Source organism: Salvia splendens, chromosome 16 (assembly GCF_004379255.2).
Source record: "Salvia splendens isolate huo1 chromosome 16, SspV2, whole genome shotgun sequence".
NCBI classification, from domain to species: domain Eukaryota; kingdom Viridiplantae; phylum Streptophyta; class Magnoliopsida; order Lamiales; family Lamiaceae; genus Salvia; species Salvia splendens.
Window position 1 is genome coordinate 15,667,406 of NC_056047.1, and position 17,298 is coordinate 15,684,703.

General features: G+C 37.0%; 3 protein-coding genes and 1 long non-coding RNA gene across 5 annotated transcripts; 2 read left to right on the forward strand and 2 right to left on the reverse strand.

Moving 5' to 3' along the window:
• Positions 1-1,289: 1,289 nt before the first annotated feature.
• On the reverse strand, positions 1,290-2,552 carry LOC121770634 (probable membrane-associated kinase regulator 2). The gene is made up of 2 exons (XM_042167388.1): positions 1,582-2,552; positions 1,290-1,470 (listed from the first exon to the last, which is right to left on the reverse strand). Exons 1-2 carry the CDS (start codon positions 2,375-2,377, stop codon positions 1,379-1,381), a joined length of 888 nt encoding a protein of 295 aa, XP_042023322.1. The 5' UTR covers positions 2,378-2,552; the 3' UTR covers positions 1,290-1,378.
• Positions 2,553-4,423: 1,871 nt separating this feature from the next.
• On the forward strand, positions 4,424-5,879 carry LOC121771221 (reticulon-like protein B2). 2 transcript variants are annotated; one of them, XM_042167995.1, is made up of 5 exons: positions 4,424-4,689; positions 4,967-5,147; positions 5,215-5,356; positions 5,469-5,538; positions 5,629-5,879. In XM_042167995.1, the coding sequence occupies exons 1-5, from the start codon at positions 4,551-4,553 to the stop codon at positions 5,790-5,792; spliced, it is 696 nt and encodes a 231-aa protein (XP_042023929.1). In that variant the 5' UTR covers positions 4,424-4,550; the 3' UTR covers positions 5,793-5,879. The 2 variants fall into 2 exon arrangements, with proteins under 2 accessions (XP_042023929.1, XP_042023930.1); XM_042167996.1 differs by having other exon boundaries at positions 5,105-5,147.
• Positions 5,880-6,802: 923 nt separating this feature from the next.
• Positions 6,803-12,095, reverse strand: LOC121770629. The gene is made up of 16 exons (XM_042167383.1): positions 11,697-12,095; positions 11,333-11,454; positions 11,142-11,230; positions 11,024-11,056; positions 10,775-10,868; positions 10,226-10,268; positions 10,049-10,143; positions 9,694-9,758; positions 9,101-9,597; positions 8,922-9,009; positions 8,743-8,853; positions 7,879-8,447; positions 7,665-7,800; positions 7,524-7,592; positions 7,342-7,437; positions 6,803-7,169 (listed from the first exon to the last, which is right to left on the reverse strand). The coding sequence occupies exons 1-16, from the start codon at positions 11,915-11,917 to the stop codon at positions 7,056-7,058; spliced, it is 2,442 nt and encodes an 813-aa protein (XP_042023317.1). The 5' UTR covers positions 11,918-12,095; the 3' UTR covers positions 6,803-7,055.
• A 499-nt stretch (positions 12,096-12,594) lies between these two features.
• On the forward strand, positions 12,595-13,352 carry LOC121771091. The gene is made up of 2 exons (XR_006043931.1): positions 12,595-12,844; positions 13,164-13,352. It is a non-coding gene; the product is annotated as an uncharacterized LOC121771091 (long non-coding RNA).
• Positions 13,353-17,298: the final 3,946 nt, after the last annotated feature.

Here is a 17,298-nt window from a genome sequence, read left to right on the forward strand (position 1 = left end):
TGACGGTCACCATTTTATCTTCCTACCACAATTTCTTTATTCTATTTAATGGGCGTCACATTTTCCTTTTCATTTATCTCATAAAAGATGTTATATCTTTTTTTGTTGGAAAAAATTTCTCTTTAATATTAATATATAAAAATATATTTTCTTTTTCTATTTAACGCACAAAATAATATTTTTGAAAATCTCGTGTCATTATCCAAATGTGACATCTATTATGAGACGAGAAAGTATGTAACAGGTGAATATACCAAAGTAAACATACCATATATGCTAATTAAAAAGATGGTCAAAATGTCAAATTTCATCACATGATGTGGAGCAAAGGAGACCTATAGTATATAATTAGTACTACTAAACAACAACACTCTAGGTTCACCACCTAATTAATTCTTAAGTTTAAGAGGAGTTTTGATATAATCTTATCTTTGGTCAGTTGTGCATATATAATTAATTATATGTCCAAATATTCTACTAGTAGTTTACAAACATGGGTATCCAGATACAGCTAACAACATAATTATGCCTAAAGATTCTATCCATAAATTAGTTGATGTCGGATCAAATTATTCTATCTGTATTCTCGGGCTTGCAAAAATAAAAAAATAAAGAACTAAAATGCCAACGCTCTACATCATTTCTGACGAGTGTTTATAAATATGGAGTAGTTTCTTTGCAACATGTAAGGAGGTACAAAGATTCTCTCACCTTTTTAATTTGTATTCACTTTTTGAAGTGCTTTCTCTTTACATGATAAAATGCTCATAATACTTTATTGCCTATACATCGTAATGCAAGTGATTGATGAACAACATTGAAGTTGATGTCCCCACTTTTCTCATATCAATGTAAATTATGGAGAAATAAATGGACGTATCAATATACAATTTAGAGAGTATTAGGAATGCCATGTGCCACGAATCAAGGCTTTAATAATTTGAAACTTTCGTAACAAGCATTTTAAGTTATTGATTTGACGATTTCTATCTGACTCAAGACTAGACAATGGGGATAGGACGCGCTTAATTGATAAGACGTTTCATCTTTAATTGATAAATTTATGATTCTCGTTATCTAGGTAGCATATGTTCATAACTCATGCAAGTGTTGTGTGAAGAGGATAAAACATGTTATTGTTTGATTCTATTGAAATAAAGAATAGTTATTAAGACAAAAATAACTAGTATGATGGTAGTTGATTAGATCTAGATTTCTAGTACGACAAATAACTATAAAAAAAATGAATGATACTCCTATTATATTAAGAAGACAGTTGAGTCATGGCATTTTCTCGGATCAATACTGAATATTTTTATTAATTTTACAATATATACAAATTATAAATTATATCCGTTCAAAGAAAGATGATCCATGCCTATACAAGTTTCCCCGAATATAAAGTAGAAGAAATCACAGACTTGTCGCAGCATGCATCACTCACCGACCGGGTCCGGGACAATTGTCTTTCTGAAAAATCACATTTGTAAAATTAATAAAAACGGGTAAATTACATGGAGTAATACTAATATATATGAATAAATACATTTATATTTAAGAGATGAATCAGTGTTTAATTACCACTATCTGAATGGAATGATCTCTTGCAATGCAAAATAGCGCCTAGAATCCCATCCTGCACCTCCAACAGCGAGTCGTCACGGCGGTTTCCCGGCGGCGACACCACCGCCGCCGCGGCCGAAGTTGACCGGCTCTTCCCCAAATGCTTACGCACTACTTTAATCCCCGCCTGCAGATTAGTATTGCTCCGAAACCCCGATTTCGCCATCTCCGGCGGAGCTCTCAGCTGGCCGGAGAACTTCATCTTCTCAACACGGACGTACAAAGGCTTGAGAATATTCAAGTACTTGTGCAGAATTTCTTTCCCCAACTTCTCCGAATCGGAATTCGTGACTGGATCTTCCGAGATGCTGCAATCTCTCGCAAACAGAGAAATCAGCGGTCCTTTCACTTCATCCACTTTGAATTTAACCCGAAGAAGCTCATTCTTCGGTTTCTCATTTGAGGAATTAGGTTTTTGGAAGAGGACTCCGAATTTTCCCGCCGTTTTCACAATAGAAAGGGGGAATTTGGAATTTTCTTCAGGATGATTCGATTCGGTGGTCGACCGCGGCTTGTAAGTTTGATTGATGGCGTCCAGGTTGAGCTGGATTTCTCGCATGTCTTCATCTTCGTATTCGGACGAGTCGCCGGAATTTAGAGATGCGTTGTCGTTGATGTGATTGGAGAGGGTGAATTCGAGGTCGAAGAACGGGCCATCGAAGCCGTAGTCGGAGAAGGGGCTGGCGGCGGGGAGGATGAGGGGAGTGGAGGGGCGTCCAGTGGTGGCGCCGGTTGTACGCCAGTAATTGAGCATGGTTAGGGCTTCCAGAGTAGGTAGAGCCAGTGTGGCAGCTGAGTTTACACCCGAAGAGATTAATAAACAATGATGTTTAAATAAAGGCTGTCTGTTAGAGAGAGAGAGAGAGAGTTTGTTTGCAGTTACAGCATGCGGTGGTGAGGGTGAAGGCCTTATAAAGGAAGTTTGTGTTGGGAGAGGAGAGGAGAGGTTTGTTGTTGGAAAATCATGTGATTACAATTATATTAAAATTTTATTATGAAGATAAAAGTAAAATCAATATATTCTGTACGAGGAATTAAGGATATGCAGCGCCAAATGTTTTTCCATTATCATACCATCGAAAAACAATTTCACATTCATAAGAAAATGACGTAAATTAAGAGAAAAATATTCAATTGAAATTAATCTCCTACTAACAGTGGCGGAGCCAGAAATTTTACGGTGGGGGCCCAAATTACCATGAAAATTTGTTGATTGTGTTCAATTGCTAACAACACGGAAACGGCTCGGACGCGAACAATATAAAAAACCACACTTGAGAAATGAATGATGAAAAAAATAATTAGTAAACAGATTTTTTAGAGCGTAGCACGATTTATTAGAACAAAGCTATTTTTCTAGTATTTCAGAATTTTTTTATATAAATGGCATCACATTAAAATTAATATTATTCATAACATATAATAGTATTTTAAAATATTTATAGAATCAAAGAATTATTATCTATTCTTAAATTATAAAAATTATTTTTATGATGCAATTTAAAAATGATTTATACAAAATTACTATTTAAAAATCAATAAAAAATTTTAATGGAAAAAAATCCATTAAATATAAGTGAATATGAGAAAATCAACAAAAATTCTAATAAAATATGAATCCAAAGAAGAGGAACAGTTCACTAAAAAGTAGAATGCTTGCAAGGGATATTCGAATCCAGTATCCATCAGATAAAAGGGCGGCACCCTAACCAACTACACTAGAACGTAATATGTTAAACATACATATATTATATACAGGTATTATCCAAATGGCTGAGGGGCCCAATGGCCCCCCTGGCCCCATCGTGGCTCCGCCCCTGCCTACTAATATATACCATGCGGAATGTAATCAAATGCAAATTTTAAATATTATACAAACTTCAATTTATAATCTGCACCGTTTGAAAATATCAGATGACAAAACATCAACAAATTGTTGACATCAAAATTTAAAATTTTACAATGTATTGATATTATGTTAATACTGTATTGATACTATATTGAGAAATTTGTAATTTATATAATATATAGAATTTATTTTTTATCACTATCGTGCTACTAGTAGTATTAATTTTAAAATATAGATAGATGTAGCATAGTCTTGTTGCATGTGATTGTGAAGGTGGGTTGGGCTTTTTATATACTCCTATTTATCTTCCAATTAACTAATGGCTCATGGACTCATGTGAACTCATGTGATGTGTTGAAATTTCTCTCTCAGTATTCACCTCACCGCCTATTAATTCACATCACAGATTCACAACTAACAAACACATGCTAATTAAAATCAAACACCGTCAATAAATACATCAACACATTAATCTGTGTTTGTTTTAACTTTTGCAAATCTTAATTTTACATTTTCTCCACTGCATTATATATAAACACGGAGTGCCATTATTTAATAATGCTATTTTAGTTCACTATGCTTTCAAATTTGTGCTGTGAACTAAAACACTTTTAAAGTAAACTAAATTGCTTTAATAGCAAAATGTATTTAAAATTAGTTATATTTTGATCAATCACTCCGTATATTTATAAATATGTTTTGTAAAATTTATATGCATCTGAAGGACAATGCATCTAACTCCAATAGTCCAATTACTATTCACAATTCCCATCGCGGTTTATTGATAACCACTGTTACAAAATCTCTAACTATAACATTTAAATTAATTAAACATATTTAAGTATTTATATCAAACGAATACATGCATTGTGAATAAATCAAGAAAATATTGTGTATTTAAGAAAAAGAAAGAAAAAAAGAGTAATTGCATGAGTTGTTACGTAAGTCGTAATCCCCCCAACTCTCTCTCATCCGTCTATACAATCGAGCTGGTGTATGTATATTGTATTGCGATCTAGGCAGGCTGCTCAATCCTCAAAACAACAAATACAAGAGGAGGAACACATAAAACATTTTAATGGATGAAATTGAAACCCGCGATTTGTCATCGTCGTCCGATTCCGAGGAGGAAAAACCATCCTCCATCAAGGGCAAGACCGTTTACCGCCTCTTCGGACGCGAAAGGCCCCTCCACATGGTCCTCGGCGGTGGCAAACGTACGTTCAACACACCCACCCACACAATTTTGAATTTTATCATATATATACATTTTGTTCATGAATGCGAATTTTAGATGTTAGATGATGATATGTATTTCTTATTTCATTTTTTCCCAATTGTGTTTCCATTATCATAGGCTAATTAGATTGATTTAAATGGCATAGTAATTGATTTAGGAATGTTGATTGAGATGAGGATTTGTATGTATACGTAAATGTTGTTGCAGTTTAAGGTAATTAGTATGAATTAGAAGGTAATGTATTGGATGATCAGATGCCGATATAATGCTATGGAGGGAGAAAAAAGTATCAGCAGGGATCCTTGGTGGTGCCACAGCTATTTGGTTTTTGTTTGAAGTTCTTGATTTCCATTTTGTGTCGTTGATCTGTTACGGTTTGATGCTCGGTTCAGCTTGTCTCTTCTTGTGGTCAAATGCTGGATCCTTCCTCAGCAGGTATCATTCTATGCTTTATTAGCCTTCCTAGTTGATGCTTACGCCGTTTCATTTCTCTTTCTGCTAGATCTCTTCCAGAAATCCCGGAATACAGAATCCCTGAAGCGCTGGTAGTGAAGATAGCCTTTAATTTGAGGATTGGGATCAATCAAGCATTTGCTGTTTTGAGGGATGTTGCATCAGGAAGGGATATGAAGAAGTTTATCGCGGTATTTACCTTTTTATCGTCTATGTTCTTGATGGCTTGAACAACTAGTATTCTTTGGTGCTTTACTCATTTGTTTTATAAACTTCATTGATGTTTGCCATTTCATTTTGCAGGTGATTGTTGGCTTATGGATGATGTCAGTTGCGGGGCGTTACTGTGAATTCTTGACAGTCCTCTATGCAGGTAAAAACGGAATGTATACGGTGTAGTTGTTACCTACTTGTTTGCATTGAATGTGGGAGTTTGACGCGAAAACACTTGTTTGGGAAATAGTTATGGTGGTGGCATTCAGTGTGCCCCGGTTCTACGAGAAGTATGAAGATCAGGTTGACGCGTATGGGGAGAAGGCAGATGCTGAGTTTTGGAAACAATATGCAGTGCTTGAAGCCAAAGTCTTGAGCAAGATACCAAAGTATAATAATAAGAAGATGGAATGAGTGGTTTTAGATTTATTTTCATGGTTATTAAGTAGGAAGCTTAGTGGTTCCATTCTTTTGTGTTGATAAAAGTGATTATTTGTAAGGTTTTAGCCCTCATATATGTTTGCTTTGAATCTTAGTTTTGCAATAATTCATGTATAATTTCTCTGGAAATTTGTTTTGTTTTTTTTTGTGGTTTAGAATGAGACTATTGAAAATGGAGTGCATCTTCCTCTTTCGTTTTCAAATTAATGTTACACTTTTTGGATGTCCCTCTTGTTTTTTCAAATTATTGTGATTGTCGAAGAAATATGAAACAGGTTATGTGATCTGAGAGAATCTTCTTGCGATTGATATTAAATTTGAAATGAATACTGAATGAAAAGTTTGGTTTGTGCATACTACCAAAAATTTTATCAGCTTTAAGATTAAAGTATATGAAAGCTTCATCATTTATGTACTAGAGAAACTAAGAATACATGCTTCACCCCAATAAGTGTGACCAAACAACTGAAAATTTGGTGAACATAACAAACTAGATCTGTCTAAAAGTGGTGCACATCAGATCCTCTATTTCAACATTATCAAATTTATAATTTAAATAATATTTATCATAAAACTTATTCTCTCTATCCCAAGAAAGTTGAGTCACTTCTTTTTTTCACTCGTTTTGAAAAAACCGTAATAAATAGTTAGATCGGGTGAATTGAAAGCTTACAAAAACACACCCTCCTCATATAATAATCCATCATGCTCCGAGATACTATGATGTTAAAAATGGGATGCCAATATGAAATGCAATATGGTGTTATATGGAGTACTAGTATTATTAATGAGACTCCACATAAAACTAAATAATTTTATTTTTCTAAAAATCTGCATAAATATAACTTTATTTGTTGGACTCTGGCAAGAGACAATTTCAAAAACAAAAAACAAAATAAAATCTACAATACATTAATAATTTTAATAGATTACAATTTACATATAACACACAGCTAACAATTATATCTACCGCTGTAGGATATCTTCAACTTGGCAGAGCTCACATATTAACAAACAATCAACAACAAATTTTCAAGAGGTTTCTATTCCCCCCAAAGCTGTAGCTAGGAATTTCTTACTACTACATAGACTACAACAAGCCGAGGAGTGTCACAAATTGAAGGAGAATCCTTCAATCATCTTCAAAAACAAAATATATTCCACCAAAAGCTACTAAGAATTTAATAATAAATACGACAATAGAATGTTGACCGATCTCAGAACGCAACCGGCATTCTACAAGAAGTAAGATAGTTGTTCCTTTTTCCTCGAACCACCTTCCCCGTGTAACTCATTCCATTGCTTCAACTCTGACATTATGGTCCCTTCACTTGCAAAGCTAGGTGCGACCTGTTGTCATTACAGCATTTTTGGTTCATTAATGCAACAAAAAGCTTGAAAATTTGAGGAAATATATTATCACAATTACTGAAAACTGACTACTAATTTTGGATAAAGGATATAATTGCTCAATTAGGTGATACTTTTTGTTGTTTGGATAAATATGTAATCATGCAATTACCTGATTCTTTGCGTCTTTCAAATCTTGCATGTTCAATGGCCTGATATTGACTACCCTCTCCCCAGCAGACTGCGGCACTTCCTCATCTTTACGCTTCTTTAAAGTGCACAACAGATGAAGCATTATGAATATGAAGACGCATGTGTATATTGATATAAAACGTAACTATGTTATATAGTTACCTGATCTTTCTGACATTCTTGCTTTATTAACTCACGAACAGGTCGGTACGCAGCAGTTATACACAAGTTCTGTTTATGAAATTTTTGTTAGAATCAGATGTGATTTAACTTCATATAAGAAACTAAGAACATTTTAAGAACCTTTAAATCACTTCCGCTGTATCCTTCTGTCATTGTTGCAAGCTCTGTAAAGTCCAATCCTTCTGCTTTATCCTTTGCCAATAGCGTCCTTATAATCTTCTCTCGGTTCTCCACAGACGGTAAACCAACCATAATTCTGTGACAATCATCAGATATTTTATAGTAAGAAACAAATTTTTAGCTAACTTGTACTTAAATATGTAGGAGAACTTACCTTCTCTCAAAGCGCCTGATGATTGCTTCATCAAGATCGAATGGCCTATTGGTTGCAGCTAGAACTAGAATTCTTTCACCAGGGTTCGTCAGTAAGCCATCCCAATGAGTCATGAATTCATTCTTAATCTTTCGCATGGCTTCATGTTCCCCACTTTTGTTTCGTTGCCCAAGCATACTGTCAACTTCATCCACGAAAATTATGGTTGGAGATACCTTGGCTGCAAGAGTGAATAACGCTCGAACTTTCTTTTCATCTTCACCAAACCACTTGGAAGCTATAGTAGACATTGAAACATTAATAAAGCTTGCTCCAGCTTCGTTAGCTATGGCCTTGGCCAGCATAGTCTTCCCCGTGCCAGGAGGCCCGAAAAGCAGTATTCCCCTACATGGTTTCAAAAGGCCACCTTCAAAAAGGTCGGGTCTTCTAAGTGGTAGCATCACTAATTCCTGAAGGGAATCCTTTATATCATCTAAGGCTCCTATATCTGCAAATGTCACACCAAGTTCACTCGCTGGTATGACTTCTGGCCGGATGAGTCTTTCAAATTCATTGTCCGGTGCGACTTCCTGATGCAACCAAAATGATAAACAGCTCTATTAATAGAGGAAGATATGATCGTTAGTTCTAATGAAATATGAGTAAAGTGGAGTGCCACAATCTGCAACATACATAAAGCATGGAAAGAAGAGCATGAGGCATATTCTGTCAATAATTCTTAATGGAGGATAAATCATTAAGTTGTATTAGAGAATAGAAATAAACAATCAATGCTATTTCCAATTTCAGAAAAGATAAGCATCCAAAACATGAAAAAATTTAACTGAGGAACTAAAATTAATAAAACTGGAAAATTATTCTTACAGGGACCATTGATGCTGGGAGTTCTTCGCTCTTGCTTTCGGGTGCAGTTGTCACTGATTTTGTTTCAGGCACTGATGCAGCAGCTGTTGCAGCTACTCCATCTAACGGTTCCTGTGATTTAACATCATCGTATTGCTATTCTAAGACGACAAATAGTATGTATAACTCGAGAAACAAACCTTTGGCTGTTCTACGTGGGCTTCGAGCTTCATGGCACCATTTCCACAAGAATGACTTCCCTGAAATATACCTAACCCATGGGATAGGCTGTTTCAAGACGAGAAAATAAGTAAGCATGTTTACACGCATTCACCTAGTGATGAATAATAATTTATGAAATGGCACCAAAAAGACGCACCTTAACGCGGATATAACAAGCTTCCCATTTCTGTAGTCAGGTTCCTTGACATTTGTCAGATGGTGCGAGATAGCTGATACCACAATTTCTTCAATATAGTTGCTAAGAACCATTGTGTCGGCCATACAGACAGTGCCCAAATCATCGCAAGCAATGTCATTAGCAGCAAGTACCTCGCTTATATGATTTTTGTTGTCCTGATATTGGAACATCTTCATATCCTCCTCCAGCTTAGCCTTCCAGTTTAGACCATTATTGTCATCCATCGGGGGCCTAATTTCGATGTTATAAGGAAATAGTGAATAAATCTTGTCATCAACTGATGCATAGCTATCTTCTTGGTCAACAATCCTCGAGCCAAGGATGACTACGGATCCAGACAATTTCTTCAACATTTTCTGGAACATTGTATACAGTTTCTGGGATCTACCCAAGAAATGCTCAACATCCCTAAGGTAGAGTATAATGGGACTGATGTTTGATACTTTGGTAAGAACCTATATCGTTGATACTATACTGTCAGTAGAAATTCTACATAATGTCGCATTAGCAGGGGTGTGTAGAAGAACATTACACATGAATGGAAATCTTACCTTGTAAAGTGTTTGTATAAAAAGTTTCTCACTAAAACACCAGCCACTTGCACGCTTTGGCGGAGCTAAAAACGGTTGAGATTCAAGACTAAGAAACATAAATAAAGGTAATATGACAACAGAATACGAGTATATATCAAAACTGATCCACTTAAAAGAAGATTCCTGAACCACTTAACTCCACACACTCTGTCAAGGATTTTAATCTGCAGTAGCCTTGTAAAATGATCAGCTATAGATACACTAAATTCAAACTGCTATAAAAAATAAGTCCATTTTATCTTAATTTTAGTGGAGGCATTCGATCTTTATAAAAGCATATAATGAAGAGTACATTATATCATTTTCATTTTACCTGAATTTCCAAGCGTATTCAAAGCAAGATTATTCATGCTTGCTGAGGCAGATGCATTCCTACGCATCATTCCTGGAGCAGAGCCTTCCTGTCCGCTGCATGTACATAAGCACGCATATGATGATACATTCATGAGATAATGACATATAGAAGAAACACAGATAAAATCATACGTACTATGATGAAAGATTGACTGCACTACCCCTCCTGCTTAGAGTCCCTACAAGCAAAAAAAGAAAAGTGCATTTAGAAGAACCAAAATAAAGAACATGATGTCAATATATTGAACACTACGAACGATTTGAACATTAGTAATTGGTGAATGATAAGATAGGAAGAGTTCGATAACCAATGCTTTCCAAGGGCTGGAATACAGATCACAAAGAAGTTTTAATTGCATAGAGGCATTCCTTATTATTTAAAATCACTCACTCTGCTCTCAAAATCTGACAATTATATGCTTAGATGCACCAAATAATGATGGAGATGCAGGACCAAAATCATGAGCATGGATCACAGTTGTCACTCAATGCAAAATTGCGATTATGAATCAGAACAAAGAGAGACTATCAAGTGACTAATAAAGAACAACTTGTCATTATTACATTTGGAGATCACGCTTCTGTCTAGAAATGTAGGGCAATATCAAGTGAAAATAAACTTACATTCATGATCTACACACACAAAAAAAAGATACAGCTTTACAAAAAAATCATCTATTCATACCTCTTCTCTCCTCTTTAGGCTGAAGCTTTGCAAATGATCCAAATAATTCAGACATTAGGCTCAATGTTGCTTCAGATGTAGACCTTTTGAAAGACTATAAAAGGTATATGTCAGAAATTGGAAAGTAGTTCAAACGTATAAGCCTCACTTTGTGATTGATGGACTGAAACCCCACATAACCAGATGACAAGTAATACACTTTGTCGGGTAAATACACCAACAAAATGTTTAAACAAACGGTGCGCTTACAGGTTCACTAGAACATCCGTACTTGCTCTGAATCTGTTTTCAAAATTCAGATAAGAGACTTACTTAGTAGAAATAGCATAGAGAAATTAACTGATTCCTGACAAAGTACCCTACTCACCTTCAAAGAAAAATCGGATGCATCTAACAACAACAACTTGGCCTCGAAAAAGTGAGCCAGGGCCTTAGAAAGCGTTTGGTGATACATTTCTAGTAAAACATGAAACATATGACTCATAAACAACCTGTAAGATGTTTTGGAAGAAGAGAAGCATCAAATAAACCAAATAATCTGAAAGATAAATGACCTACCTGTGGTTCCAGACAGCAAAATTGCTCGACTTGCAGGAGATAGATTGCGTGTGTGCTTAGAGAAATGGGATTTCTTCAAATGGACAAAAGTAGCACTTGTTAACAAGACCCTTGTCTGTTCACTGTCCGTTTGATGTAGAAGAAGAAATCAGTGGGAATGCATGGCTAAGCAAAGGTGCCTTCATTATTAAAAGTTATGAAACATTCACATGAGATAAAGGAATTATAAACCAATTCTGAAATTTAAATGCCTTATAATATGAACCAACTCTGAAACAGCAAGAGATATTCTATTCTGCTATTCTCATTGCATTCATTAATCAACTATATATTTCCAAAAACGAAACAAATTTACGAAATTTACCTTAGATAGTAGGGGAATTGATCGAAGGTGACATTGTAATCCCTTCCATTACCGATGAGCCCTATCATCTCCTCCTCCATAATCAGAGGCGACAATCCGTTGGCATCGGCGGCGCCGCCCGCCCATCTCCCAACTGCGTTCGACCCCGACGCCAATCCGAGGCCTACTCCTACTCCGATGCCCACGCCCAGCGCGGACATCACCACATGCTTCGATTCCATTTTCCCCAATGCTAATCGTACAATTTGGCGGGAAAATTGTCAAATTTTTTCTACCGATTGTATAGAAAATAGCTTAATAAACTGGGAAACGAATGTAATTGGCGAATTGAAAATCTACAAATGCTTTTAGAATCATACAGAAGGGTGGATGAATTTGTGCAGAAAATGGGATGTTTGGTTTTTGGTTGTGAATGTTCATAATTGAAGCGGTTATTCCTGCTATCAAAGGCGCCCTTTTATACGATTTTAAAAGAAGGTTGCGCACCTTTAACGGTCTCTACTGTCAGATATTCATCGTCCATTTCAAATATTTTTTTTGTTATAATTATAGATGTTCATGCAAACTCTACTAATCTTTACAAAATACTATTTTCAGAATTAAGACGACTCTCCACATTTATTTTTTATAATAATTAGGTCTGATATTTTATTTTTATGTTACCAAATTAATTAGGATGAGGAAAAAATCCGAAAACCGAATATCCGAACCGATCCAAACCGAAAATTTAAAAATCGGTTCGGTTCGGTTTTAAAATTTGAAAAATTTCAGTTTTTCGGTTCGGTTCGATTCGGTCGGGAAAAAACCGAAAAACCGAATTTTATTTAATTATTTATATTATATATATATATATATATATATATATGTGTTATTATTTAATTATTATCAAAATTAAGCCCTAAATTGAAAGTTGAACATCACGTTTGTGAATCAGTTTCAGATCCGCCGCTCCCCTCTCTTTCTCTCTAACCCTAAATCCCTCCACCAATCCACCACCAACTCCAAGCCGTTGTCCGTCGTCTGTCGCCCCCTCCAAGCCGTCGCCTGCCGCCTCTCCAGCTCCGGCCCAACTCAGAAGGTTTGTCTCATGCACCACGCCGACGCCCCGCCACAACTTCACGCCGTCGTCTCCACAGCTCCGACTCTAGGTAAAACTCTACTTACACCTTCAATTGCACCCTTAAACCCACAGCTGCAACTTCCTCCATCCCTCTAATAATTCAATATTTATTTATTAAGTTATCTAGTTCCTAATATGAAAGTATGATTAATTGATTATTAGTTTTTGCCTTTTGTTTCAGATTATGTCAATGAAATTTTTTTCCAGATTTTCTCAATTAAATTTCTTTATGATCAGTTGATTATTAGATTTTTGTTTTCCTGAGGAATATGGGCAGTTAATACTCATTGAGGATTTGAGTTCATTTAGATGTTTAAGTTTGACCATGTTTAGCTGTGAAATGGCAGCCGTAGCTGCTGTGTAGAAGAAGAAAAGGGAATTAATGCAGTTAAATGGCAACCGCAGCTGCTGTGTAGATGAAGCAAAGGATTTGAAACTTTCTGTTATGTTTTTTTTCTAGATTTTCGGTTTAGATTATTCGGATTTTTGGTTTTCGGTTTTTCGGTTTTTTATATAATTTCAGTTTTTCGGTTTAATTCGGTTTTTCAAGTTCGGTTTTCTGTTTTTCGGTTTTTGGTTTCGGTTCGGTTTTGATTTTAGCCTAAATTCGGTTTTTCGAGTTCGGTTCGGTTTGGGCGAAAAACCGAACCGAAATCTGAATGCACCCCCCTAAAATTAATAATAGGTCGACTTATGTTGTTATTTTTTGAAGGTCAGACTATCGCAATACATGTTTTTAAAGATAATTCCCAGTATGATTTCACCTTATTTTTTTCGATGTAAGGCTAGTCAAATAGAGACGTAGACATCAACTTATTTATTTAATTTGATGTGTGTACTTATCATTTTCATGGTTATTTAAATTGCTGCGGAATAAAATATCTAAAGGTTAACAAAAAAAAACAATGGAAATAGTATAGCATCGCTTCTAATAATGTTGCAATCGAGACTAATACAAAACTTTTGAGAGCATCTGCATCGCGACTCGATATGGGCTCGATCTCGTCTCTCCGAGACGAGACCGCATTGAGACAACGATGCAAGCCTCCATCTCGTCCCAGTCTCGTCCCGGAGCTCACCGTGGAGGGAGAGCTGGCGAGCGCTGGCACTAGGCGTGACGCCCACTCCCCGGCCCGCGAGTGGGCGTCGTCATGCTGACGCAATAAATTTATTTTTCTTTTTCTTTTTTTTATTCTATAAATACTCATCTTTCATTCTCATTCTACACACAAACACACATCTCTTATTCTTCTCAAATAATCTCTCTTTCCTCTCCAATTTCTATAAAAATGTCTGGTGACGGAAACTCCGGCGGCTTCGACTTGAACGTGTTTGGCGGCTGGGGGGCATGTACAATGTTTTGCGTGGTACCGGTTCCGGCTCGTCGACGCCGGGCACCAAAGGCTCGTCGACGCCGGTGGCGTACCAAACACCATATTTTGATGTAGATGCATAATGTCGTCCTTCCGCCCCGAGGTATGGGCAAACGCAAGGACTATCCCAAATTAGGGAGAATTTTTCGGATGAACCCACTCCGAAAAACCTTCCGATAGGAGCTACAAGAGGAGGAGACGGAGGAGGACGAGGAGGTGGAAGCTCCGGGGGTCGCGCATTCGACGCCGAGGAGGAAGAGGAGGAGGAAGATCTAGGTCGTCATCCATACAGCCACGAGTAGACGATGACTCTATTCAACGCTTGAGTCAGCGTCTCGTACGATCCCATCGTCGGGAATCAACAAACCCGCAATTGTTTTTGGGAAAAGGTCACCGACGCTTACAACGAGAATAAGCCAAAGGGGGCCTGCCGCCGCAACTTGAAGATGCTCCGCAGTCATTTTGACCGATGCGACAGAGATATCAAAAAATTTTCGGGATCTACAAGACTGAAGCGACGAATTACCAAAGCGGAGCCAGTGGAGCCGACATTCTGAGAGCGGTTTTGCGAGTCTTTAAAGACGACAACAATAAAGAATTCAAACATGTCGAAGTTTGGGAGTCGATCAAAGACGTTGAAAGGTGGGCTGGCGGTGTCCAGTCCAGCACGGGCTCGAGCTCGAGCTCGAAACGCACGAACCGCACGGCGGGTGGCCAAATACTTGTCTAGTGAGGGCGGGTCAGGCAACGCCTCACAAGAGGTTGAGGGCACTGCCACCGATGCAGGGGGCTCCTCCGGTTCACGACGTCGGCCGCAAGGGACCAAGGCGGCGAAGGCGGCTAGAGGGAGGGGGAGGGGCCAAGGCGAATCAAGCCAGGCGGGCTAGGGCTCAAACACCCTAATGTCCATGTACCTGCTCGCCACGATGGCTGACACTTCCGGCATGACGCCTCCCCAATATGAAGCTCATCTTGTCGGAATTGAGTATATGGCAAGACAAATTGGTATTCCGCCTCCACCTAACTTGAGGGCACCGCCACCACCTTCGGGGGATGATTCGCCAGCGGAGTAATTTTTATAATTTAATTTAGAGTATTTTAAATTATGTATTTTTATTATTTTTTTAGGATTTTAATTATGTATTTTTTTTATTTTTTAGGATTTTAAATTGTAATTTTATTTTATTAAATGAAGTGTGTTTTTATTAATTGAATTTGTTGGAAATAAAAATAAAAATAAAATTGAATGATGAATAGTTAAGGGATGAGATGGTTAAGAGATGGAGGGATGCATGTGCTGTCTCTTAGTTAATAGATAGGGTGAAAAGTACAGTGGGGCCCATGAATAGTGAGGAGATGAGACGGTATTGAGACGATTAAGAGACAGGATACAGATGGCCTCAACACTTTTAATCAAGAGTGGCGTCCAAAACAACCCGTCTAGTTATTAAAACTTTAAAAATAAACTATATTCAGAGATTCAACCCTGAATTTCAAATCATTATGACTACGTGAGAGTCATTCTTACACAACACTTGGTGTGAGAAATTGAAGTTGGAATTATACCACTCCGTGAATTATAATACTATGTTGATTAATATACTTCGTGTTGGTTTCTGGATTACAAAAGATAAAATACTAGTCGGACGTAATACAACCCAAAAGAAGGAATAAAGAAAATAAACTGAAATGAAATTACAAAGAAGAATTCGAAATAATAAACCGTAAAATAGGAAATAGTTGAGTCGATGAGGCCTCTTTCCGCAAAACGAGATACGCCCCGGTAGTACTCTCGGATTAACGTGTCGTCCCCAAAGATAAAACGGCTACGTCTCTGATGAAGCAGCACCGCTATCAGCAGAGCCCCGGCGAACTGGATGGAGGAGAGAGCAGAGCTTCGACAGAAAAACAATGCAAGAGAGGGAGAGAGCTTATGCTTTGTATGCTTGTGAATGATGTGAAGAATGCAAGAGTATGCATGCCTATTTATAGGCCATGTGGAGGATAGGAGTCAACTCTGTCATTATGGCTAATTTGGAACGGTCGGCGGTTACTAATGTTACAAGCTCAATCATGGAGCATGAACCTGGACGGATGTACCTAGACACTTCTCACGTAGTTGTTCATTCTAGAGATGTATCTGGACAACCCAATCAATGTGCATGCATTCTACGAAGCTTGCTCTGTATGCTCAATTGCCACATTGTTTTATCTACGTGTCCAAAATTAATTAATTAATTAATTAATTAAATATCTTCATATATCGTGACATACTTTAATATATTATTTCTCAAGAAATACGACATTCCTTGACTCGATTGTAATTCGCACTATCATAGTCGATATTTCATACTTATGGACAACAAATCAATATGCACTACTATTAAGTGCATATCCAATGAAGATACAATCAACTGTTTTAGGGCCAATTATGACTTCTTTGGGCGGGGGAACCATTACCTTTGCCAAACACCCCACATTTTGAGGTATTTGTAGGATGACTTCCTTCTTTTCACAACTCATAAGGAGTGGTGTCTTTTTCTTTGAGTGAGATCTTGTTTAGGATATAATTGACTGTTAGGACAGCTTCCCCCCACATGTTATGGGGTAATCCTAAACTGAGTAGCAGCGCATTCATCATCTCTTTTAGAGTTCGATTCTTGCGTTTTGCAACACCATTAGATTGTGGTGAATACAGAGCAGTTGTTTGATGAATTATACCGCTTTTGTTGCATAACTCCTCAAACGGGGCTACATATTCGCCTCCTCTATCACTTCGAATCATTTTGATTTTACAATCAAATTGATTCTCAACTTCGTTCTTATACTTTTTGAACGCTTCAATTGCTTCATCTTTACTTCTTAAAAGATAAAGGTAGCAATATCTTGTGCAATCATCTATAAAAGTGATAAAGTACTTTTTACCACCTCTAGTTTGCACGAGCTTTAAATCACATACATCAGTGTGAATTAATTCAAGGGGTTTTGTTTTCCGCACAATAGAATGAAACGGTAACTTAGTCATTTTCGCCTCAAGACAAATCTCACATTTGTTTTGGGTATTGACTTCATTCGCCTTTAGTATATCTAGATTTACTAATCATTTAAT

Coding starts and splice junctions, on each gene's coding strand:
- LOC121770634 (XM_042167388.1), bottom strand. CDS start 2,377: ATGCTCAATTACTGGCGTACAACCGGCGCCACCACTGGACGCCCCTCC. Junction 1,471..1,581: donor ATCATTCCATTCAGATAGTG/GTAATTAAACAC, acceptor GTGATTTTTCAG/AAAGACAATTGTCCCGGACC.
- LOC121770629 (XM_042167383.1), bottom strand. CDS start 11,917: ATGGAATCGAAGCATGTGGTGATGTCCGCGCTGGGCGTGGGCATCGGA. Junction 11,455..11,696: donor CAATTCCCCTACTATCTAAG/GTAAATTTCGTA, acceptor TCAAACGGACAG/TGAACAGACAAGGGTCTTGT. Junction 10,144..10,225: donor GCAGTCAATCTTTCATCATA/GTACGTATGATT, acceptor ATGTACATGCAG/CGGACAGGAAGGCTCTGCTC.
- LOC121771221 (XM_042167995.1), top strand. CDS start 4,551: ATGGATGAAATTGAAACCCGCGATTTGTCATCGTCGTCCGATTCCGAG. Junction 4,690..4,966: donor GGTCCTCGGCGGTGGCAAAC/GTACGTTCAACA, acceptor TTGGATGATCAG/ATGCCGATATAATGCTATGG. Junction 5,539..5,628: donor CTTGACAGTCCTCTATGCAG/GTAAAAACGGAA, acceptor TTTGGGAAATAG/TTATGGTGGTGGCATTCAGT.